The sequence below is a fragment of the Stegodyphus dumicola genome, chromosome 5 (genome assembly GCF_044657685.1).
Source record: "Stegodyphus dumicola isolate Sdum_Otavi_A_Nest chromosome 5, ASM4465768v1".
Taxonomy (NCBI): domain Eukaryota; kingdom Metazoa; phylum Arthropoda; class Arachnida; order Araneae; family Eresidae; genus Stegodyphus; species Stegodyphus dumicola.
This window is the reverse complement of record NC_140772.1, coordinates 21,888,536-21,915,668: the sequence shown is the minus strand read 5'-3', so window position 1 is coordinate 21,915,668 and position 27,133 is coordinate 21,888,536. Positions and strand designations below refer to the sequence as shown.

Genomic DNA, 27,133 nt, shown 5'->3' with positions numbered 1-27,133 from the left:
AGGGGTAAATGTGGAAGATGTCGAAGAAATAATTCAAGAAGCAGCGGCTAGTCTTTCTAATGATGAGCTCAAGTAATTAACTGAACAAGAAGAAAACAAAAATGTTGACAGCTGTGATTCAGAAGAGCAAAAAGAACTTTCGATGGCGTTTGTAAAAAGGAGTTTGTCTACCATAACTGAAATAATGGATCAATTCATTGAAAATGATCCGAATTTTGACAGGAACTCAAAAGTAAGGCATGGTGTTAGAGATGCTCTATCCGTTTATGAAGAACTTTTAAGATAACAACGCAAAAGAAAAAGGCAAACAACATTAGATGCTTTTGTCACAAAAAGGCAGAACACGGAAAACGCGGAAGGCTAACTAAATATGACTGAGAATTTTATTTGTTTTTTTTTTAAGAATATTCGTTTTGTTATTTATATTTTGTTTTTATTTTTGCAAGAAATAATAATGTGGTATTAATTTGGGCTTTAAGAAATAAATGCTTGGTTTTATTTTTATTAAAAAAACATACTTTTTAAATTTAATACCTAACCAATTTCCTATCCATCTTCCCCTAACCCCAATATTTACATGTAAAGATAGCCTCGTTTAGCGCTGTTTCGCATTACGCTCTACTTTGATGGAACGTATCCCCCGCGTTAAGCGGGGTCTTACTGTATATAGATTATAGGTGCTCAGTTTCTTCCTCGAATTCCAAGCTGTCAGAGCTTCTTTAGTCGCAGATCTTGGTTCTTCCGAGTCTTGATTATTCGCTGTGTTTATTGCTCCTTCTTTAGCCGCGGATCTGATTCCTACGGAGCCTTCATTATTGGCTCTTTTCCATCGCTTCCGCGCTCGTGCTCTAGCCGCAACTCTGCATTTACGAAGTCTTGATTATTTGATCTTTTCGCTTCCTCGGAGTTCCTTTGACTTTCATTTCGATTCTTTGAATACTGTGTCATAGTATAGCTATGTATATTAGGTATTACCTTTTTTATATGATATTATTGTAACAAATATGTAAAATAAAAAAAATTATTTATTTATTTACTTACTTATTTTACTAATGTCCTGTAGTCAAGAGCTTAATGTTCTTTAGAATTAATATATATTTAAAAACATAAATTTTTCCATCTAATGTATTTTTCAAAGTTGCAGAACAAAATGTACACCCTACCGCATAAAAGAACGAGCGATATTAGGTATTATTTTGTAAAATTAGATTTAAAGAAAGGGGGGGAAATGCCGGTATTGTCAGCAGCCAATTTCCTGTTCTTTGGGATCTGCCTTCCAATCTAAAAATTTATTTTTATACAGCGCTTTGTAGTAAGAACAAATATCAATTTAGTAATAACATAATGTATTCTTTAACAACACTGAGTTTAATTTTCATTATTTTTTAAGTTTTAGCATTTTTTTATTCCAGAATTTTATTTTTGTTTTATGCGTGAAAGGTGAATTTTAGGCAATCTAAAAAGCATAGTTGAAAGAAATCATTCCAAGGAGTGGGCTGTTTGGTCGAGTTGATTCCAGCGATCCCACCCCTTGTTCGATTCTTTCTGCTTTCCCCCCCCCTTCTTTGCACACCGCTCATAATCCACGCCTGATCCGAGTGCATTAATCAAGATCATTGTTAATGAGCGGTGGTTCGTCAAAAAGAACTGATTCACTTCAGTGAGCAAACGGTTCCGATCTAATCGTTTAAAGGAGCAGTTTTTTGTACCTCTAGAGGGAGTGGGGGGCGCAGGCGGGTTTATATATAAGGTGTTTATACATCTTTAGAACGATTTCGGAGTTACTTAATTGATATTTAAAATGTAAAAAGTATTTTTTTAAATGCTCGATTTGATAGCCTTTCTTCAGGTTTAAAAGTCTGCATCGTGATTTCTATCGTACGAGGGCAATCCCGAAAAAAAGGTCTCCTATATTTTTAGATATACAAAGAACCGTTTATTTTCTATAATTGCTACATCACTTTAAAGATTGAAGAATGCTTTATTTTTGAACATAATCGCCATTTCGGTCGATGCATTTTTGTAGACGCTGTGGCAGTTTTACAATGCCCATGTCATACCAGCTTGCCGCCATGCCCTTCAGGAAGCGTCAATCGAGTCCAAGAAGTTGTTCTTTTCGTCTCCATAGCGGCGAAGAAATTCGCGGGATGAATCAACCCGTTGCCGTTTGTGGTCTTCTGTCAGCATACGCGGGACCCATCTTGCACACACCTTCCAATATTGCAACTTTTCCGTTAAAATCCTGTGGATGGTGTTTCTGGAAACCTCAGGAACCAAAATGCAGAGAGCATCCAGAGCGATCCTCCGATCTTTACCCATGAGTTCCTCAACTTTCGCGATTGTCTCGTCGGCAATTGACGGCCTCCCGCTCCTTTCTTCGTCATGAATTTCATTACGACCGGTTGTAAACTCTTTACACCACTTGCGAACGTTTTTGACATCCATGCACGACTGTCCATACACTTCCGTCAATAGGCGATGAATTTTAAACCGGTTTAACGCCTTTTGCGTTCAAAAATCGAATAACTGCGCGCACTTCGCACTTGGCAGCAATGTTTATCGGGAGCTCCATTTCGAATGGCTGCCAAGCCAAGACTGAGCATCCTAGCGAAGCGCCTACGTGCTTATGTGGTAGCGGAGAAGACACCACTCACAATAGTGTTGCCAACAACCGTATTAAAACTTTCTGTACGTCCCCAAAAAATAGGAGACCTTTCTTTTGGGATTGCCCTCGTAGAAGGGCTTTTCGTAAAATTTACTGGGACACTGATTTTCGTTCTTCTTCCACTACTTTCCAGAGTTCATCAGTCGTGATGGCTTTGCCCTTAGAATGAGTTCTTTTCGAGAGACCATCGGCACAAGAGTCTAAGTGTGAAACGTCATGGGATTTGACAAGAATACTTTGAAAATGTATATATGCAATATTTGCATCGGTCTTTATTTTTTCAAGGAATGCATTGGTACTTTTCGAAATACGACTTGTTGCTTTGTCCTGATGTAGCCTCACGCTTTGGAAACAATTGAGATAAAGAAATGGAACTCCTTCTGTAAATATCGGACGTAAAACTTTCTCTTCACGTTGAATTGATATTAAAAATTTTTTCCACTCTTTTTTTATTTTTTGTTCCCCATTGTAAGAAAATCCCCCGACAATCATAAATTATTTATAAAACTTCATTTGGATTGACAGAACTAAGGTTGTACAATATTTTTTCTTCGTTTTCGATAATAAATAGACGTTTTTTGTTGCAGTCATTTATGTAATCCCATGCTTCATCAATGGCCACAATGTATTCCCATTTATCTTCCAGTTTTCATACAAGTTTCCACAAACTGTTCTAATTGACCAGATGCCTCAGCAAAAACTTGTGAACATTACGTTTATTTAGAATTTTTTAAGTCGTAAATCTTCATTATTTTATTTTATTTATTGTTGCCACAAAACTATTTAAAGATTTTTCAACTGATTTCTGCGTGGTCGGATTTTTCTGTTCTTATCAACCACTTAATTTTAAAAACGTTAGAAACAGTACGTAGCTGTTTCGGGTATTCGTTTGGAGTCTTCTTTCCATGCAGAAGTGTGACTAACGGTTTTTCTCTTTCCGATTAATAACGTTGCTTATTTTGCACTTCAGAATTTCAATACCGGGTGTTTTACAACATTTTTGGATTACGGAACAGGAGTTTTTCTCTTCGGAAAGCACAAAAACATGGCCTTCAATCCACAACTTATTTACATGCGATATTTTGAAAGAAGAATACATTTAAAAGTAGCAAACGATATTTATTATTTCAAATAATAAATTGTACCAGAAACTTTTATTCCAAAACATTTTTTTTTAATTCTTTATCCGAGCCAGTCTGAAAAATCCTTTGTAGTGGGCTATATTAAGTATAAAATTTTAAAAAAATGTAGCTTTTCAAATTGGCTGGGAATTTCTTTTAATATGGTTATAACCTGGCTTCAGAATACGAACGTCAGGGTATTACGTAGTTTGAAGGGTGTACATACAGTGACTCACAAAATTAATGATATCTATAAATTTCTTTTAGGAAAAATACATTAGTTATTTTATGAACATGTAGAGTCATCAGGTATTTTTGGAAGCAGGCAAAAGGAAAAATTAACAAAGTCTTCGCCAGGAATCGAACCGCGGACCTCTGGAATACCAGCCCAGTGTGCCGACCACCGCACCACGAAGGCTTGCTAAGAAAGTGGGAGAAATACCTCATAAACATAATAAACTTTTTTTTCTTTTTTAATATCTGCATCAATGTTTCTCCATTCTTTTATTATTTACTGCTTTTTAGTACGGTTTCCGTTTTGATGTTGTGTATTCGTACTTTACCTCAAATTCTCTCCAGATGTGTTCTATCGGGTTTAAATCTGGTGACTAAAGTGGTATTTTCAGAACTTATGGACCATAACAGACACACTGAAGGCGAATGTTGAAGGCCGTGTGCTTAAGATCGTTATCCTGATTTTAAAAAGTAAATAAATGTAATCTAGCTCATCTGAATACTCGTCGAACAGCTCCGGAGGGAATTGAAGTAGGAAATGTTTCAGTAAATTCCATAGAAATATTTACAGCACAAACGTGGACTTTTCAGAAATTTTCTAACTATAAATCTCTGTTTACGTTAACTTTGCCCCTGGGATTTTTTCTTATTTTATTTTCGATTCAATTTTCTTTTTTAAACGTTTTATCACTTACTGCACCGTATAAGGGAATAAATTTACTAATTTAGCGACATCCCGGTTCGATTTTCCACCCTTATGAAAAAATTTTCAATTTTCGAATGATATTCGTTGTTTTCTTACAATTTCGAACCATTTTTAAATATTAAATAAAATATAACGAAGTAAGAAAGCAAAGAATAAAGCCAAATGATTTTTTAAACGTCACCAAAATGCAAAAATAAAAAAAATGGCTGAAGATATTATTATGAAGAAGATTTATTTATGAAATTTTAGGAAAATATTTCTGTGTACGATCACTTTTGTGATGTGTCTTATCTATACCTCCTTACATTTTCAATTCTAGAAAACGAAAATAAATCAGCATTACGTAGGAAAAAAAAAAAAAAAAAGTTTGGTTTTATTCAAAAATCACATAGAGATGCTATGAAAAAATATTGAGTTTTATATTCGAAATCAATTCCGGGATACAACGCTTTTTCAAAAAATTCTTAAACTGAACGAAAAACTTTGGGAGCAATTGTATATTCCGTAATGACGTCATTATTAAGAAAATTAATTTAATGTTCGTTTTTTAAAGAACTGTTGACTAAAATTTCTTCTGTATTAAAAACATTAGTTTTATATCCGTTTCTGAAAGAACTTTTAAATAAAATTTTTTGATCTTACATAACAATATCTCTCTATCGCATTTATCCTTTCAAAAAAAAATAAAATTTTAACTTCTTTTCAATACAATCCTTTACTTAGAATCTTTCTTAAATGAATAAACTATTACCAGCGTTTCTCAATCGAATTCCAAATGATATCCGTAAATTTCGAATAGATTATTTCAAAATTCGTAATTAAAAATGAGTAAAATTTAATCAAAATTAAAATTTTCAAAGCTAATTTCGTTAAAACTCGCTTAATAGTAACTCATATTTATATGACTTTTAAATAAGTTTCTAAAAATACTATGTTGTGAAAATAATCTCTCAGCGATTGCAGGCGAATACAGGTATAATTATTCATCAGTTAAAAAATTAAATTCCTAAAAGAATAGCTTTTAAAATAATGGATACCAGAGAAAATTATCGGTATTTATCAAAATCGTTTGCTTCTGAATTGGAAAAAAGAACTTACCTTTTTCACTCAACTTGTTTGGATAAACTTTAGGTGGCAAAAAAGAATACAGAAGCTCATCTCTTTTCTAAAAGTAGTTTCCAGAGAGTACGCATTCTTATGAAGATTCCCTTACTAGGTAACTGATAGTCCGAAAAATTGTTTACATGGGCTTACAATATACAGAAACATCTCCATGGAAATACACGCTCTCAGCTCACGCAATTCTTACTGCTCTTAACTTGTTAACGATTTCATATGCTTCTGGGAGAAACACGTAAATTGTAAGGGTATTTCGAAAAAACATTTGGATAGCAGAGCTTCATTTTCATTTTTAAAAGCCTTTATGACAGTTTCGTTGACGATAAAATAAATATTTACTATGTTTCTTTTGAATTTTAGCTGAAATTAATCGTTGAATAAAACGCAAATGAAAGGAATAAATTTACATTATTCTACCAGAAATATAACAATTAACTTTCAGTTACCTCTCACTACACTTGTGACATTGTACGCTGGCGACTTTGGCAAAATTGTTGGTGACTCATCTATAAATATTCACGAATAGAACTGTGTTAACTTGCAAAATATCATAAATAAGCCAAGCAATATCAACTATCTAATTCTCATTGTAACTATATAAAGTATTCTCGCACATTTTTCTTTAAAAAAAAAAAAAAAAAATAGACATCTGATTTGGACACTACTAGACTTCCTTGTATGGCCTATTAAATTATATACATTTTTGCTGCATATCATTTAAACTTATTTTCTCGAATTCCATTATTTCTCAGTCAATTAATTCAGTTCTCACTTCACTGCAAAGCAAAAATACATAAAATCTCAAAACATTTTCATTAAAAATTGTAAAGTAAGAAGAACATAGAACACCAAATACAGTTAAAACAGTTAAAAAAAGCAATTTTTACAATTATAATAAGAGTTTCTACGCATAAACAAGGCATTCGCCAAGGGGCAAAAAGGCAGATTTTTCGATGCGCAAAACTGAACGTTTACTTTTGGTCTCATTCGGCGAAGACTCTGAGGGTGCAGAAACCGACTTAATTCACTATTCAACGGAGTTTCAAATGCAAACAAATGGAGGTTCCTTAGGCTTAACTCGCCATTTAAAGTTTTAAATTGTTGATAATTCTACAACTATTGCATGCAGATTATCTAAAGCATAAAAACACATAATTCAATCCTTTTAAGCACAAAATGCACAATTAACCAACAAATAAGAATAAAAAAACTAAGCTCACTGAGCCATGTACAGAGCGGGAATATAACGGGTGGCCATAATTAAACTAACAGTGCTCACAGTGTTTTGTAGTGCGATCTATTTTCGAGAATGGCGCCACATTTTGTAGGAAGATTAAACAAGACGGGGGACGAAGGATTCCGCAAAAAAAATTAGTTCCAAAAGTCACCGCTAGGGGAATATTTGGCGCTGTGTAATAGAAAATAGAGTGTTAACAAAGGCAAATCGATACGAAAATTACCTTTTATTTTGCATTCAAATGAGGTTCAATGTGGGTGCCGTTGTTGTGGACCACATATTGCATTCTGTGCACAGTATGCACAACAGCAGAAAGTAACATGTCTGCAGAAATCTCCCGTACAGTCCGTGATATGTTATCCTTCAACGTAGCCAGGTCCTGGACCACTCCTTGATAGACCTTGGACTTAAGGTAACCATAGCAACCATAACAAGGTTAACAACTTGCTATGGAAGTCGCATGGGGTAAGATCAGGCGACCGAGGTGGCCATGCAGTTGCAAAGTAGCGGCTAATGACTCTTTCTGTTGTGAATTCTGTCGTAGCATATGTTGCACCCGTACAGCAACGTGTGGAGGGGCTCTATCTTGCATGAAAATGATTTTCCCCAAGCATTGTCTTTGCTAAAGTGCCGGAATGACAAAGCTGTTCAACATGTGGCGATATTTCTCTCCGGTAACAGAACAGGTTTCCGGTCCTGTCGGGGTAATGTTCTCATAGAAGAATGGACCTACGATAAATTTTATTCCGTATTAATTTGCATTTGTTAACACTCTATTTTCTGCTACACAGCGCCAAATATTCCCCTAGCGGTGACTTTTGGAACTAATTTTTTTCGCGGAATCCTTCGTCCCCCGTCTTGTTTAATCTTCCTACAAAATGTGGCGTCATTCTCGCAAATAGATCGCGCTACAGAACACTGTGAGCACTGTCAGTTTAATTATGGCCACCCGGTATATATGTATATATAAATTATTTACTAAAGAAATATTGATTAGCTAATTGTTTTCAGACATTTTTTATGCTGTTACTAAAAAAATGAGTCTATTTCATAATCTTTAGTCTGCCAAATAGCTCGTTGACAGTGAAAATTACTTTTTTCCTTTTCTAATTTTCTTCCTCGTTCCGACACGACAATTAGCCAGAAATTAATTAATTTCCATTCACTAGTTAGTATATTCAAAATTTTAACAAACGTTTTCACTCACATAAGAACTCCGCAACAAACGTCCCTCAAGCATTCCTTGTCCCTCCCACGTCCCATAAATTACTTCTCACAAGTTTCGCCGACTGAAATAATTCAAAGTATCCCGTCTGCCGATAACGGAATTTCAGACACACACCCCTTCTGAGTAAGACACAGAAGAAAACACTTCACCGACATCCCACTAGAAAGAACATAAGTTAATTAATGCATTTTCTGGCCTTTAATATCTTCATGTACATTTCACATTTTTTTCTTATTATATATATTAATTTTTTAATTTTTATTATTTGATATTTTTGTTCAAAAGTAGCATTCTGTTTCTTAATTTCCTAATGTTTATTTCAATTACTTTGAGTTCTATTTCATAATTCCAATTAAGATTACCATTGTTTAATTTTTATACAAATAGTTTTGAATTAACATGCATAAAAGCGAAGGTGTCGGGGGACATTTACTCAAGTATTTTGTAAATTTTACTACATAAATTGCTTTTCACTCAAAATTTATAAAGAATCTTGTATTAGCGAAAATGCTTCATTCAGAATGAGTTCTTTAGTACTCTACTTTGGTTCTAAATCCCATCACTTCACGGAACTACAATTTTGGCCTAACTTAATTTGCCAGTTTGGCATCACCATTCTTACTTGAATAAAAGGCGAAACATCTTCGCATTTATTATTTTTCATTGAACAGGAGTTGGTTTGTTCCCCTTGAAAAGTCAACTAATTTCCGATCAATAGCGATAATTATTTGCTTTTAATTTAATTTATTTTTCAAAGTTTGAAATTTTGTTATTCATGATTTAAATTCAAGTCCCCGTAAAACGTCTTTTTTTCATAATTTACATCCAAGTTATTTTAAAACATAACTTTCGGAATTAAACTTTCTACAAATGGGTTCCCTCTTTTTTGATACTTCTACTAAATTTATATTAAGAGTTAATATAATCAATATTTCTTTAGTAAATAAATTATTATTATCTTACTTTGCAGCTATTGCGCAAGTATTAGAAACACTTGTTTTCAAACTAAGTGAATTTAAGATCATTCAACATTTTATATGTATATATCCTTGTGATGTAACAGCTTTAGTCGTAGCTTAAATTATCAGACGATAAGTTTAAAAAAAAAAAAAACAGGATCCATTTATTATTATTCAGGAGAAAATAGCAGTTACAAAATCAGATATCCGAAGTAAATAAAAAGAATTACTAATAACTTTTTGCATGAAGTTTACTGCATCGTGACATTTAAGAAAAAGCCCCCGATATTCTTTTGCGAGTCCTTTTATAGCCTCTGGAAAGGCGGAGCTTCCAAGAAATGACGTCAGCCTCGTCAGCCAATCCAGTTCACTTTAAATATTTCGAGAACATTCTATAACTGTACGTGTAGAAAAGGCGGGAAAAACAACTTGACTACGGGGCTGTGGATTTAATTCCACGTACTTTCAAATAAGAGACCATCGCCATTAAATTAAAAAGAACATACAGTTAGAATTTTAAATGTATTCTTGACTATAGAAATTTTATTATTACATACATATATATGCGATTGGTGCAGCCGATTGCAACGAAAAAGGGAGGTGCAAAACTACATGTTATAGTAGTTCCATATATAAAATTTCAGCTTTCTACGGCTACTCGTTCTTGAGTTACGCGAGATACATGCATACCTACGTACGTATGCACACATGTCACGGAAAAAATTCCCTTCAGAATCCATTTTAAATCCATTTTACAATCTCTTATGATTAAAAACAGCCCTTTATTCTTTACAGATGTCACGCAAAAACGTCGTTCAAATGGTTTCGTGAGCGGTTGAAAGGATATTGTCGTTGAAATATCATACTCGAAATTTTTCGCAATTACAATACTTCCTTTACTTCGTATAAGCAAATAAAAAGAGAAGAATATTAGAAGAAATCCAAACTTGTCTCGCAAAATCCTTTACCTGCAGTTCACATATATCATTTGCCAACCAGCGGCTGAGTGGTAAAATCGCTGAACACTGGTAGTTGGGTCCGAGATTCGAATCCCGCGAACGGGCTGGCTGCATTCGCATTTTCGTGGTTTTCCCCACGTGTAACGTGTATACGAGCCAGTTTCCCTTAGAAAGTCCTCCACGAAGTCATCCCTCCCCTTAGGCTAGATAGCCCTAGTGTGCTTTGCCATATTCTCAATACACCACCACCACATATATCATTTAAAATTACTAGACCAAGCTATTTAAATTACTTGCATTATGCAAAACATAATATAAAATTTTACTTTTCATATTTTCGTGAAATAATTTCATTTGAAGAAAGCAAATTCAGTATTTAAATTATTAACAAACCTCCTGCAACATATGGAAATGTTTTAAATTCTTCCATTTCAGCTTAAAAATATTTTATTAATCTACTTTAATGATACTGAAATCCGTGTTTTTATTAACATCTCTAAAATACTGATTGCACGTAAAATTATTTTATCAAAGTAATACGATTCAGAAATCAAATAACAATAAAATCAAAAAAATATTTATTATGCAAAAACCCACATAAAACTATCTCCAATATAATGAAAACAATAACAACAAAGGCACTATTTTGATTCCTTAAATAAAATACGATTTGCCGTTTTTAGTGCTGATTTTTTTATTATCGCAGTATCCAAATATCACTTCTTGGTGCAGATATTATCGCATAGTGAAAGGGAAATGTTAATGCTCACGCGCGACCGTGGATTTAAAATTCATATAACCTAGTTTGCTTTCAAACCATTTGGCACACTTCGACATGTAGACCTGAAGTATCATATACTTTCCTTTTCTCTTTTCCTGACGCTTTGCGAATATATTGGTTTGGTTTGGTTTGGGTTTATTGGATTACGGCAAAGCGCTCGAGGGCTATCTGCCTTAAGGGAGGGATGCCTTCGTGGAGGACTTTCTACAGGAAACTGGCTCATATACCCATTACACATGGGGAAAACCACGAAAACGCCCATGCAGCCAGCCCGTTCGTGGGATTCGAACCTCGGACCGAACTACCAGTGTTCAGCGACGTTACCGCTCGGCTGCTGGTGGGCCTGCGAATATATTGAATCCAGATTATTTAGTTTGGGAATTATCCGGCACATCTTTTTATTTATTTATTTTAACCCGAGAATGCTATTAGTCTGAAACTTCAGTTTTAATCGAATTAATTTTGAGACGTACAATTTTTAATGTCAGTGCCACTTTTCAAATAAAGAGATGCCGTGACGTCCGTTAACAGACGAGAAAATGTTTTTATCACGTGAAAAACACGACAGATAAAATTACGCAAAAACAACCAACGAAAACGGAACAACGGAGGAGATCGGTGCAAAAAGCAAACGGCCTAAAAAATAAACAATTCAAAAGTCCATAGTCAGAAGCACTGGGGGGGACGAAGCTTTTAGGGCGACTTTAAAGTCTGAACCATTTAAGACATTTTAAAAGATGTCTGAGATGGTTTAGACTGAAGAATATTTATGATTAGAAGGAGATGAAAAATGTGTAAACTTTTTAGGAGAAACTGACGCTGTGAATTTTATTGTTCAAAATAAAGCTGAAAGCTTAACCCTTTCAGGGGCGGTGATTTCGCCTTGAAACCGCATTTTCAACATATTTTTTAATTTAAAAAATTTGGTTTCATTTTCTCAAAACCGCTGCTAAAATTAAATTACTTCTTAAAGCTGATAACAGATAGCAGCACTAAACTTTTTGGGGCATGCATTAATTGATACGAATCGTTCAAAAATAGCTTGTTTTCGATCACTATTCTTTTTGGACTATTTTAAGAACAAAAAACCCAACAATTTTTAATTTTTCCACAATATATTTTACAAGCAGGCATCAATGATTAATGAAATGTCCTTAGTTCACAAAAAAAAGTAATGGAACCCTTTTAATTTTGAATGTTTTCAGCGCGGTTTCAATGTGAAACCACCGCCCATCTGAGACATCGAAGAAAGGATCAGATGACGAAGTCGCGAGATTTTTTACAGCTGTAGCTATTGCTTTCGGATCATTGCTGTAAGCAGTTGCACCATATCTTCGTTTGAATGGCTTCAAAGATGAGGATTTAAGGAGCTTTTGAGAGAGAGAAAACATTTCTTATTTTTTACAGAGACACAGAGCACACTGAAAAACACTCACAGTTGCGTTTTTATTCTGCTTCTCTCATTCTTCTAATTCATAGTAAAATATTTGTATACATCTAAATTTATTTTATTTCCACATATAATTGTCTTAGTTTTTAACATATTTTTAAAAAATACTTCATAGTTTTATGTAAGTAATTTAGTGCATTATTAGTTACTTTTTGTCTCATATTTTTGCTTCCTGTTTTAAATTTTTTATTTATAATTTAAAATGCGTGTTTCTGCAAATATTACTTACTTCATTAGTTGTTCAGTAATTTACTAGTATAATCTGCAATGTGGGTTACGTTCAAATACTTTCCAGCAAAGTAAAGATAAATAAGCAAATGCTTAGTCTTAAATGCTCTAGACGGGCGCTGGTTTCAAGGCGAAACCGGTCCTCTTTCCATAAAGGGGGACGAAAATAAATTTTTTACACTCATTTATGTTGTCTATAGGACCATTGCATGTCATTATGCTTACTTTTTCGTAACTTTTTAAAAATCATAACATTGCGTCCCTGAAAGGGTTAATGTTTATTCATAGCTCGAGTTGGGGATGGGAAGCATATCTCACATTTCACGAAAGAAGAATGTTCTGCCATGGATGAAATAAAAACACGGAGTAAATGAAAACATGGAAATAAAAACAAGAAGGTTACTGGATTTTACCAGGCCAAAGATACTCTGGATGCGTCTTTTCGAGATTAACAAGTAAATGAGATGGCAAATGAAGTTGAAAAGAAAAAAAAAAAAAAACGAAAGCAGCACCGCAGGCAGAGCCGCAAACTAGGGTTTTCGGTCAAATGAGTGTGTAACGTGTATACGAGCCAGTTTCTTTTAGAAAGTCCTCCACGAAGGCATCCCTCCCTTTAGGCAGATAGCCCTCGTGTGCTTTGCTGTAATTCAATAATCCAATCCAATCCAATCAGTCAACTGAAGGCTTCGTGCTCCATCCTGTTTGCCGAGAAAGAAAAATATTTTATTCTAAAATTTCGTAACATAAATTTGGTAACCCTTGGATGCTGAGTCTGGAGACATATTGTCTTCCCCTTGACCCTTCCAAACTGAGGCACTAGAATGGACAGACTATGCTAAGTGTTAAGCAAATTTAAGATTATTTTCTATTTTAATACTTCAAATTAAATTAATTGGATATCTGCAGGCTAAAAATATTGCACTTGCTAAATAAAGAATACTTCGAAGTTATTACAACAGCGTTTGAATTTCTGTTTTTATAAATTGCTGGAGTTCTGCTGTATAAATCTTCCAAGTTGATTTTTGATTGGTTTGTCTTGAATTTTCGTATATTTATTTTTCATTTCAATTAAAGAGTTTGAAGATTTTTATGACCATAAGTTATAAATGTAAACTTTGGTAAGTATACAATACTAGAAGCCAGTTACCTTTATTAAGGAACGGAGGCTTCTATGTGTAACTGTATTTAAGCAACACACAGCCATCAGCAAGTTGTCATGCTGATTTGCATTGTAGAGGATTTGCCCATTTTTATTCAAAGTTTATTTTGCTATTGTACTGAATTTTTACTTACCATACTTTTTTACTTAGTATTGTTATGTTATTTACTCTTCTTTTCTGACACCAGTTGTTACATTATTTTCTTCTTTCACGTTCGTACGGGGTTCGTGTGGATTTGGAGTGAAAAACGATGACACTTGATGAAGTATCGAAACACACTTCATTTGCCAGTATTGTCAGGACAGCTCCAAAACATGTTTTACAGTCTTCGATGAACTACTATAAACACGCTGACACGATCAGCGACACAGCCTTCAGGTTATCAGGCTGACACGATCAGCGACACAGCCTTCAGGTTATCAGGCTATCACGGTGGAGACAGCTTTCTGCAAAGCACCCGACTCTGCTTTCCAGAGTACAGCTCCCGACTCTGCTTGGTCGTTCTCGGAACTCCACGTACTCTCGAGACTCTCCACTCTACAACTCGCGATGCACTCGACGACACACGTGCACAGCTCCCGACTCTTCGGTTCAGTCGTTCCCGGAGCTCAATGCGCTCTCTCGACAATGCACTAACTGCGATACACTACGAGACTCTTTCGATGCACTCGACGACCCACTCGGCACTCGCTGCCCGGCTGTCAACTCGATCGACTTCACAGGGATTGACTCGCTAGACGAGACACCAACTCGCACTCTATGCGAGGCACGCACACAGACACACTGACTGCGGAAGAGCAGGGTTTATATAGCTTTCAGCTTGTGTTCGAGAACATTCTGGGCTAAACCTATAAGAATTCGTTCCAGAAGGTTCTCCATCCGTCCATGGTATATTGCCAATTTTGTCGCCAAATGGGCGATTTTTAGCCAAATGTGGCAACCCTGCCTTCTTTGATATTTTATGGCAACCCTAAAACTGCTTTGCGGGGAAGCTATTTTACCGCCCCTGGACATTTCGTAACAGTATGAAATAGAGAAAAATAATCATGCTAACTGAAAAACGTTCCTTCACGCTATGTCGTGAAATTATGTATGCTTGTGGGGTGTCTCGTGACGTAAAAAAGGTTAGGAAGCACTGCTCTAAACGGTACACATAAAATCTTTAATTTTCCTTATATTTTTTCTAACAAATTTCATCTAAACAAAATTATCATATTGTTATTTAGTCTCTTTCGAAAATTCTGTGAAAATTAAAATATGAGTAATCAAATGTGTCTTATGACGGGAAAATTTTTTTTTTAATCTTATCCCTTAGAATTCTTATATAATTCTGAAAGTTTAACTAGATAATTCTACACATTTTCTACATTAAATGGCCAAAAAAAAAAATTCATTAACGAATTGCTCGTTTCCCTTGCTTATTAATATTAAATACTGATAAGACAATACGCAGGATCACTGTATACACTCCGAATCACCGAAAACAGCACACCAAGAAAGATATAATTGCAAAACTTTGCAAATAAGTACGAGATCCGATATGCAAATGATCCAAATTTGATGCCAATGCACATGACCACACATCCTGCAGTCAAAAAATGAGTTCTATAAAAACTAGTGCATAGATGACAGTGTATACAGGATGATTCAGAATTCATCACCAATATTTGGTGGGGAGGTAGGGAATAGGAAAAGATGGAGATTTCACATAGGAATGCATGGGCGCATATGCCATGTAATAAGGCAAAATGACCCCAGTTCAATGATGGAAAGAACATATAAAAAGGAAGTAGTAAGGAAAAAAAAAAACATTTATTATCTTACATGTAACATTTCTTTGCATCGGTTTTACAAACATACAAGAGGTGCTCGAACTGCTGACCATGTGCTAGAATACATGACTCACAACGGCGTTGCATGGACAACTGGAACTTCTGGAATATGCCTGGCATTTACATGCATACCTGCAAGTTCATTCCACGTATACCGGTTCATGTTACTTCTGCAAAGTCACCTAGTCGAATAACGACTGGCTGCACACATCAAACAACTGTGCTTATGTATGGAAGTTGTGTTACACACAGCGCCCTCTACACCACCATGCATTTGTCTGCGCCCATACTTTCCTATGTGAAATCTCCTTTTTTTCCTATTCCCTATCTCCCCACCAAATATTGATGATGAATTCTGAATCACCCTGTATAGTGTAAATAGGTTCACTGCCTTTAATTGCATTTCCATGATTTTTTAGTATTTTACGGGGCAGCGCTATATCGATGAGATTCTTCGACCTTACATGGAACTTTTCCTAAATGGTTTTCCAGGGGTAATTTTCCAACAAGACAATGCTCGTCTGCATACAGCTGGAATTTCTGAAGGCTTCGTCATATTCAGACTCTTCCATGGCCGGCCCGATCCCTGAACGTTCCTTATAGAGCATGTGTAAGACTAGCTAAAACGCCAGATCCCACAGTTTTACTTTGTCGGACGTCAACTCGATGTTGTGGCATGTTTTGCAGCAGAAGGCTGTCCGACGCGCTATTGAAGTTGCAGAGTATTTATCTAATTGTGTACACTTTGTTTAAGTGTCTTGATTTTGGGATCAAGTTTATTTCTCATCTGTATCTTTATTAATTTTCATTTAAATCCGATGCTCCTTTCTTGGTGCGCTATTTTCAATGCTCTAGAGTGTATAACACAAAACACTTTTCTTCCTTGTTAGTTACCATTTTATAAATCGATTTATATTAACTATTGTAAATTTTACGATTAAAACTGGAATAGGGTTAAATATCTCTGAATGTGTTTATATACTTATTGTTTACTTAACAATCTTAATTCATTTACAATAAAATCATATTGTGAAAATCATGTAAATTAAATCAATATTAACTTTCAGAATATTATTCTTAGATAAATGTAAGCGTATTAAAATCAGCTAATATAAAATGCAATAAACGTTACGATTATATAATTTGTGATAGTTATATCTTTGCATGACTCATTTATTATCAACGGACGGCACATAAGAAAATGTGTGTAATTTTTAAAAAATAATACTTGAATAAAGATTCTAAAAACATAAACAAAAATTTTATTAGCACTTTCATCATAAAAAAAGCAAAATAAACAAACAAATATATCTATTTGTGTATAAATAAATATCTTACAAGGTGTCTCAAAAGCTACAGCAAATAAATTATTTATAACTCATTTTAGTTCATTTTTACTTGAATGAATAAGGGCAAAGTAATATGGCATTCAAGCTCATTAATAATACTTTGTCTGCTCAAAATTACGATTTCTAAATTTCTGTGATGTAATAATTGTGTATTCATCTTAAACTTTTGAGACACGTAACAAGAAAAAATTATTCAAAAAATTCCTTTCATTCTAGGAATTAGGACAGTAAAATTTTAATATTTACACTTTTTAAAAAATTCTACCAAAACTTTAACAACATATAGTAAACATACGAAATGTATAAATTGGATCAAATAAAACAATATAAATTTCATATCACAAAACTGCATGGCTTTAAAAATATATGCATACATTATCTAGTTTCAGAATTTCACTTCTTACGGAATTTTTTTTTCTTTAATAATGGTGTATGGTCACCTCGGACATGCATACCTCACATCTTGATTTCATAGGCTTTACCAAAGTGTTGGATCAAGTCTTGTGGAATTGCACGCCACTCTTCTAAAGCACTTTACACAGCTCCTGGAGCGTGAGAGAAGGAATTTGGCGCGCTGAAAATCGTCACTCTACAACATCACACGCACGCTCAATCGGGTTCATGTACGGTAAGTAAGATGGCCAATTCATTTGAACGATATATTCTGTTTCAAAATATTCTGACACTACATGTACTCCATGACACCAAGCATCGTCATCCATTAGCAAAAAACTCTGGGCTAACAACACCCCTAAGCTCTTTAACTTGGGTACCAATACCTCGTCCACATATCTCCGAGCGGTTACAGAACCTTCTTGAAAGATATGCAGCTTGCGGGGCCATTTCTCATGATTCCTCCCCAAACTATTAAAACCACGGTTGCGGAAACGGGATATTTGAGTGATATAAAAGGCAAGTTTCGTGGTCCTTCCTTTCACCAGATCAAAACACGTCATTGTTCAGACAGTACCTGAACTCGTCAGTAAACAATACTCGGGCCCAAACGTCTTAGCTTAATTGAACACGACGACGGCACCAGTTTAATCTCTGGAAGCTGGAGCGAGTGGGACACAAACCCCTGGTTCTCTCGCATACAATCCAACCTCGTTCAACCTTCATGGCTAATTCGAGTTCCTGTGGCAGCCTGAAAGTCTAAAACCAAATCTCTTGTAGTCGCTTCGAGCCGACGACAGAAAACGACCTTATGATGCAGTTGTTGCGTTTGGTTGCCCTTGACACGCTTATCTATAAACTGATCCAGTGATTATAAAGCATCTCCAAACTCTTGATATAATATTTTGAGGAACATTCAAATTTTGGATATCCTCCACTTATGTTTGACCTCCCTCGATTCTACCAATTATTCGCCACTTTTGACCTTCACTTAAATGATGCCTTTGAGCCATAACTACTGAATACTGATCACTTTCAGAAACCACATTCACGTTAAACAACACTACAAACTGGAATTCCAGCATGCGTCCATTGCGTACCACATTGTTAATCATCGAATTTGCATATTTCCGGCCTAACTTAATAAGTGCAATTTTGTGGTCATTTGTATTTATTAACATAAATAATTACAGCACTGGGCATCATCGGTTGCAACATCAACTTAGTAAACGTATTTTGTCTCATTATCCTTTAATTTTGATTACTAGTGCACATACGTATTTTTGAAATTTTTTTAAAGCTTTAACACGTCTCTCTTTCCATGTCACGGCGAATTTTAAGTTATTTAATCCTAAACTTGTTTTAGCCCTGGAACATATTGAATACTTCAAATATTTTTCGCCAAAGCTAGCAAAGGTTATTCACACAGAAACTGAAAAAATAAAATTGATACCGTTTAAAGGAGTTTAACTCAGAAATCCAGTCTTCAAGCCAAAAATAACATACACTGCCCATCAAAAGTTAAGGAACAGCATGTATTTCAAAGCTCAGCATTACAAAAATGTCAGTAACATTTAAATTTACAGTTTATATGTATGACAGTAACAAAGTTTGAGAAAATATATTAAAAAACAATAGCTACCACTTTCATTTTATAGAAATGAATACTTATATAGAAGTTGGAGGGGAGAATGTTAATAATTGTAAGTTTTGTTCACGAGTGTTGGCTCTTCAATTGTCATTAGCAATTCAGTTGACAATATCCAGAAGAGATCGTTTGACCAATTCTTTGAGGTGGTGGGTGGTCAGATGATTGGAAATGGGGATGTCAAAAGCTGATGCTGCTAGATTTTTCAATGTCTCTCTAGTGTGGTCTACCGACTATGGAACCAGTCTGAATACAAGGATTTTGTGTCTAGAAGACATGTTCAAGACAGACCAAGAGTTACAATGCCTACGGGAGAGCGTTATTTAACTATTTCAGTCCGAAGGAGAAGCTACATTACTGTGCCTCAGCTCATGGCAGATCATTTAGTGGCAACAGGAACCAGAATCTCAACTACTACAGTGCACAGACACCTGCACAATACAGATTTGTATGCAAAACGACCAGTTGTTTTTGTCCCCTTCATCTGACGACACAGAGGTGCCCGTTTATGTTGGGCAACAGAACACATCTACTGGACCAGTCAACAATGGGCGTCTGTTCTCTTCACAGACAAGTCCCAGTTCATTTTGGTAAATTCACAGAAATACAAATCGAAATGTAGCAAGGTTCGATTTTAAAATAAAGACTAAATAAGTAAGCAAATTATTAGAACAAATATAAATGCTTAAATTATGCAACTTCTTCATGAATGCTAAAATATGAAAATAATTTAATGTCATAAAGCATTTAATGACTTTGAACTATTTCTTCATCAATCATTGATTGACGATTTCTTTACCAATAAAATATTAGTCCCAATACTTTTATTGCATTGATTAACAAAATATTTAACATATTTTTGGTCATACAAACTTGTAAAACTGTACTATTTTCATTGATTTGAAATCAATTACTACATTTTCCTGTTCAGCATCAACTTCAAGGAATACTTATTTCTTTCCCTCCCCCTCCCAAAAAATACCATTATTTTACATATATAAGCATTCAAATTAGCAGCAATTGTCTTAAAATATATAACAGCGGTCAACTTTCTTCAATATTTTTGGTGTATTCCTTTTAAAAACTCCAAAAGCATCCTAAGAGCTCAAATTTCATTCTCAAATTTCATTTTCCTACATAACATATTTTCATTTTTTGTTTTATCTTGATGAAAATAGCCCATCATTTGTCTTTTTTCAATTCTGAAATCCCGGTTAACAAGGATGGCAGTCTACAAAATGAATTTTTAACATCCAAATATTTATAAATCTTTCAGAATCTATTCTATGAATTCTCTATAACTTTCTGACTATTGAGTATTTAAGAATATCATTACTACATTTTAGATGGCTTAAATGCTTTAAATCCAGTAAACATGCTCTCAAATCCAAAAATCGCTCATTATTTCCTTACCTCTGAACTGTGCATCAAATTCAAACGTAAGATCATTCATTAGTTTCCTAATCAGAGGAAAAACAAAAATTCAGCAAACAAACTGCCAGTTTTAATTTTGGATTCAAAAATTTCAGGGAACTTTGTTTTAAGGTAATGAAAAACCCTTTCTTCCTCCACTAGCCTTAAAAGAATTTTCATCAAATCCAGTTTGATATGAGGAGGTAGCAAGTAAGCATTCTAAACATGCTGAATGCCTAAAAATTAAATTTTTAATTCCATTAACTACTAGAACTAATGTCTCCCATTTCTGCCAGAATTTTATGATAAAATATTACTTTTTGTCCTTACTATCTCTTTTAAATACAGAAAAAGCGGCGGCACTTTATAAATAACAGCAAATCGGAACAAAATACAGCAAATCAGAACTGTACTTCAAAGGCTACAATATTACCATTTCTCCGCAGATATGCCATCAAAGTTTCTAAGAAAAGTAAACCTAAAATCATCAGAAATGCAACAGGGTATACTAAATACTTAACTGCTGCTACATAAAGTTTAAAACTACATGTAAATTTGCTTTATGAGGAATTTCACAAATCTAACAGTAAATAGTAAAAATTCCCTTTGAATTCAACACATTTTGATTAATTAGTATTGCACTGCTGAAGAAACTTTTATTTTACAAAATACTCTTATACCTCAAGAATGCAATTTACCAGATTCTTTATTTAGCAGAAAGTAGAAAAGTTAGAAACTTATCAAATAGGTATCGAAATTTCTCATTAGAAACTACAGAAAGTTTTCATTAGCAACTACGGAATGAATTCTAAAAATGACACAAAAAGTAAACTGAAGACAAGAACATTGTCACAGCCCCCCCTCCCAAAAAAGCATTATCTTCACCATTTACTAGTTTTAACTGTTGCTAAAATATTCTGACATAAAATAATAATTATAGAAAATTCAGTTATAAAAATAGGAAATCAAATCAAATAATTTCGACCTCATAAATGAAATTAATACCACAAAATACACATATCACTGAAACGTCTCTTTATAAAATGTTATAGGTAATCAGTGCCATGTGAAATACATCACACAGTGTATATTTATATGTTTAACATCTCAACTTAACCCAAATCCAAAGAACTTTTAATATTGTTATAGGTTTAAATAAATTAGATCATTAAGAGCACAAATTAAATTATTAAAGGAAATTCAGAAACTAGATACTATGCATTAACAACAAGAGCTATAAATTATTTACTTGAAAAATACCTTTCCATATGCTTCTCAAATCTAATTTCCCCACCCCCACATACATATAAATGAAAAACTGATCTGTCTGATTAGGCATAAGAAAGGTTTTAATGCCTCGGGGGGGGGGGGGAGTAAAGTAAAACAATGATTACAAAAAATATTAATTAATTAATTAAAAAGAATGTCTTATTCATAGATGCTAGAAAAGGAATGTAGTTTAATCTTTTAATGTATATTATAAATACAATTTGCTGAAAAACAAGAGAAAATAAATTTTACATAATCACAGATCAATTAGTAATCTCAAAAGAGAACTCTGTTGTTTAACAACAACTGGAGAATTTAGGTTGTTCTGAAGTTAAACCTTCAAGCAAGCTTTTATAGCATCATACAATAACAAACAATAGTTTAATAATTAATTTCAACATAATAATCATTAATGTATAAATGTATATGTAATTAATGATGTACAAAAAACACACAAATATTATGTTCAAAACTCACAGCATTCAGTTTTAATTTCAGACATTTATGGAAATTTGAAGAAATACTTCCTTCACACAATTACACACATTACAAGAGAAAGAGTACCATTTTCAGAGATTTCTGAAATTTTTTTTAATCTTTTATATATAAAAAAGGCTTATTATAATTACATATTTAATGGACATTAAAAGGTTCCTACAAGCTTTTATTACTTGAAGATTTGGACAATTGTTGCATTAAAATTTAAATTAAATCAGCATTTCATCAATTTAAAAGATGCAATCTAAAAAAGACCCAAAAATAGACTATATGTGCATGATATGTCTTTGAAATGGCTAAAACTAGCAAATACATTACAGAAATTGCTATAATACTCTTTTAAAATACAAACTGTAAATGGTATCAACAGGTTATTAAGAATATATTATAAGTATTATAGGATATGAGAATTACCGTTAAGAATAGTATTAAAGGATTAGTCTCAGTTGACTCTAAAACGAGCTTCACGAGGCAAAATGATCTAATGCATTGTGCAATGCAGAGAAATTTAACTCAACATTACAGAAAAAATACATGCTTAAATCAACATAAATGCATTTTCCTTTTTCTTTTAACAAAGTTTCAACTGCTCAAGATTTTCCAATAACAGAAAATGATTGACATTAATTTACAAAATCAAAATTTGCAATATAGGCAACACCTGCCAGTTTGATAATGATCTTACTATTGCAAGAATAGTAAGCAAAGAAGAAATTTTAAACATAGTATATTTTCCTTCAGAAACACTTAAGTTCAGAAGAACTTGATATTCAGATTCAGAAAAAAAAAAAAAAAAATCTGAAAGCCTTTAGAATTTACATTACGAACAAAGGGGCATTTTTTTAACGTTTTGTGTGTTACCTTTATTTATCGAATATCATGTTCTTTGCACCTAAACCATAAAATTCAATCCAACAACAATATCACAAAATAATTTTAAAATTAGCATATCTTTATAATTTCCGATACACAGTCTTGCACGCTGGAGATAAAAATGTGGTTCCCTCCATACAGTGTTGCCATTGCTCACTTTGAAATCATTGATTTCGTTAATCAAAAATTCGTTGAAGTGTTACATACTATGAAATCTATAATAAAACAAATTTCAAATTCCAAATTAGGGCTTCCAGATCCCCATATTCGGTGGAAGATTATGTTATCCAAAATTCGATGGCTACCATTGTTTTATCATAATAAGAGAAACATACATACATTTATGCAGATTCTTCACTATTTAATTTCTTTCAATATAACACAAAGCGATGATATTTGGTGGCAACAATTTGAAAAGAGACCCGATAATTACAGTGAATCAATGCAAAATGCCAAAACGAAATTAATAGTCCTTCTGGGCAAATTGCCCCTTTGGGCTAAAAATTATTACAACCCTGTGCATAATTTGTCGATATCTTTGAGCTCAATATGGTATGGAAACAGGTAAAATGTTGTGTAAAGTTGAAAGTAGCTTATAGGTTATGAAAAAAACTGCAGCAAGGGATTTTTCAAGTGCACTTAAATCTTTACTATAAACAAGTCACAAGAAATTTTAATTCTTTGCAATATGTAATATAAATTTTAAAAATGAAAATTTAGAAAACTAGAAGTTTTATTAAAATTATAATTAACAAATTATATAACTGTTCTCTTACAATTTAAATTATATTATTAGATGTTCCTTTCTCTAAAAGAAATTGATAACCTGACACTATATAACATTATCTAAATCACTTATCTGACAGGCTGTTAATAAATAATAAAACAGATTACAGTACCTACATATATTTTACTCATCACATACTCAAAATTTCTAATCAATTCTTCATTAAATCATTCTCAAAAAAGCTAATCAATTCTTCATTACAGTCTTCCGAAAGCTTTTCCAACCTTTATGAAATCTTTAAAAAAATAAAATAAAGGTAAAATAAAAAATAATAAAATAAAATAAAGGTTCATTACATTTGGGGGTAGGAGAAATTTAAAAAAAGAAAAAAAAATCTGAAAGCTTTCAAATTTTATATTATGTCAAAGGGAGTGTTTTTTTCACTCAGGATTCAAAATGAGATTTGAAAAGTGATACAGACAATCAAAGTCAATCGACTCAAAATACCGTTAGACACTGTAATGTTTCTACGTTGCTATGCTACCAACATAATACCAGTAAGAAATGTAAAGAAACCTTGAGCATAAAATATCCATAATTGAAAATGCACACGATGTTGATGTTAATGGAATACTTTGAAATCATCGAGTTTGTTAACCGAAATTAATTAAAGTTTTAAAAAGTATGAAATAGATAATAAAACAAATTCCAGATTTGGGCTTCCAGATGCCTATATTCGAGTGAAGGACTACATTATTCAAAATTTGATGTCTCTAGGTGCTGTTGTTTTTTTCACAATGCATGAAACACACATACATTCATGCAGATTCTTCACTGTTTAATTTCTTTAAATACAATGCAGGGCTCTTATATTTACAGTGAACCAATGCAAAATGCCAAAACAAAATTAACAGCCTTCTGGGCAAATTGCTCATTTGGGCTAAAAACTGTAAAAAGGAGCCTTAAAGGTTCAAATTTAAATCATTCAAGGGTCAACTATAAAAGTGTTTTAAAATGTAATAAAAAATCAGATAATTAATTTGATATAACATGCAAAAGGACATATGAAAATTATTTAAATAAAAAGTATTTAAGTTCAGAATGATTCATTCTATGTTTATCAGTTAGAAAAATTAACTTGAATAAAAGGCTATTAAAATTACAGTTTTCTTTCATAAATTGAAACAGTTTCATAAATTTTATAACAGTTGCATATTAAAAGAGTTTTATAGCATATTGTGCTCATCTTTTTGTAAATTTATCAGTTACTAAGCTAGCAAACAACTGGATCTTAAAACAGTATTACTCTTAAAATAAAATTTCAAGAGTAACTTTATATCTATGCAAAATTTTCTTTTCTGCATTTTCTTCTGTACTAATTAAGCACCAAAATTATCACTAAATATATAAATATATTTAGAATTCAACAGCCAAAAGAAAGAATTGAAAATTATATCTGATATTACTTAAAAATAGGGTTAGAATCAAAACTTTTCTTTTAAACATTATTCACATTAATAAACACCTTGCATTCCTTCAAAAACAATATTAATAAAATTCCCTTTTTCTTTAAAACATGCATATAATTTTACAGTGTAACTGTACAAAACTAAACAGTATCATTTTACAGTGAAACTTTATTTTAACAGTGACACATGAAACTTGAAAATAAATACTAAAAATCGTGAAAAAAGACTGGTTATATAATGTGCTTAAAATTTTGTGTGGCAATTTACACATAGAGAAGCCTTTATATACATGAAATTGTGTCATTAATAATTAGAATAGTCTAGATGTGAATAAAATCATCAGCATACCTTTCCTTTTTAATATTTCTAATTATAAAATAGTAAACAAACTTAACCTAAAAAACTCTCAAACTAATTCTTAAAAATAACAACATAATTTGAAAACCCATTTTAAAAAAATTCCCAAAAACAATAACATTCTAATAAATTTTGTGAACTGTAAAAATGTATGCAAATTATGTCACATCATAATTTTTTCAACAATAACATAAACTAGATTTTGTAAAATAAAATATGTAATAAAGAAAAACATTAAAGTATGTCCTAAATTGACTTCATTAAAAATTAAGAGTTTAATTAATAATAACAATTAAACATTTCTGCATCCAGTTATAAAATTAATACTTATAATCTAAGATAATAACAGTGCCTTCAGTTATAAATACTAATTAAATGAAGACAGAAAGCACATTTAATTAAAAATATCATGTGACATTAATAAAAATTTGTACATGTTAAATAGTATTAAGACTCTAGAAGGTAATATTGTAAATTCCATTAATAGTGTGTCTAAAAAGAAAGTTTAAACTTTTTTATGGTTTTTAGTTAGTTTTGAATAAATCTCAATATACAAATATTCACATGAAAATACAGGTTGTTAAAAAAATTAAGAAGAATGTTTTTATTCCAAAGCTATCATCCAAGTCACACTATAAAAATCATACCTAAGTAATGCCAAAATTAACATGTATTGAAACCCCAGCAAGACCTTAAATGCTAAATTATTTCCTTAAATTTATATTCATTTACTCTTAGATAAATAATCAATTATAAAACATGACTTTCTAGATAAGAAAAGCATCATTTAAACATTTAAAATTTTTCTTCTGATAAAATTTTCTTATTCAGCAAGATCAAATTGTCATCATAATTTTTTTTTTCTTTTTCTTTCTCTTTTTTTTCAAATTTGGAAATACCAAATTACATGTTTAAAAAAAATTAGAGCAATGCAAAATTCGCTTCAAAATACAATTCACAGCTTGATTCTAAAAAAAATAAATAATTTACATCTAATTTATAAAAAGATATACAAATTTCTAATTTACAGAAGAGAAAATGCATTTACAGATGCATATAATAATGTATCATTATAATACTTAACAAGTATACCAAAATAATGTATCAAAATGCGTCTTTTTTTGATATAATAATAATCTACCTAAACTTCAACATATAATAAAACTGATATTATCTGATAGGGCAGAAAACTAAGTTCTAAATTATTTCCTTTCCATTTAACCTTCTGTGCAGATGATTCCACAACATCCTCCAAAGCATTGCATAATACTGCTTTGTGAATAGGAAGACAACTTCTTAACACTACATGCACACGACCACCAAAAGATTCATACATTCTTACTACCAGACAATCATCCCGATCTTCAGCCTTTTTTACAGTTTCTATCACAATTGCAGGATCACTGACCTGCATAAAATAAATTATTTAAAAAAATTACTACATAATATTTTTAAGCA

General features: G+C 32.7%; 2 protein-coding genes across 2 annotated transcripts in view; both read right to left on the bottom strand.

Annotated features, from left to right (window-relative positions):
- Positions 1–5,979, bottom strand: part of LOC118183597 (putative adhesion G protein-coupled receptor E4P) — an 86,259-nt gene extending 80,280 nt beyond the window's left edge. The window contains exon 1 of the mRNA XM_035353194.2: positions 5,825–5,979. The gene's annotated coding sequence lies outside the window, so the exon portion shown is untranslated. The remainder of the gene's footprint in view (positions 1–5,824) is intronic.
- Positions 5,980–16,918: 10,939 nt separating this feature from the next.
- Positions 16,919–27,133, bottom strand: part of LOC118183595 (alpha-mannosidase 2C1-like) — a 74,122-nt gene continuing 63,907 nt past the window's right edge. The window contains exon 17 of the mRNA XM_035353191.2: positions 16,919–27,083. Within this exon, the coding sequence (XP_035209082.1) occupies positions 26,817–27,083 (267 nt within the window). The 3' untranslated portion in view covers positions 16,919–26,816. The remainder of the gene's footprint in view (positions 27,084–27,133) is intronic.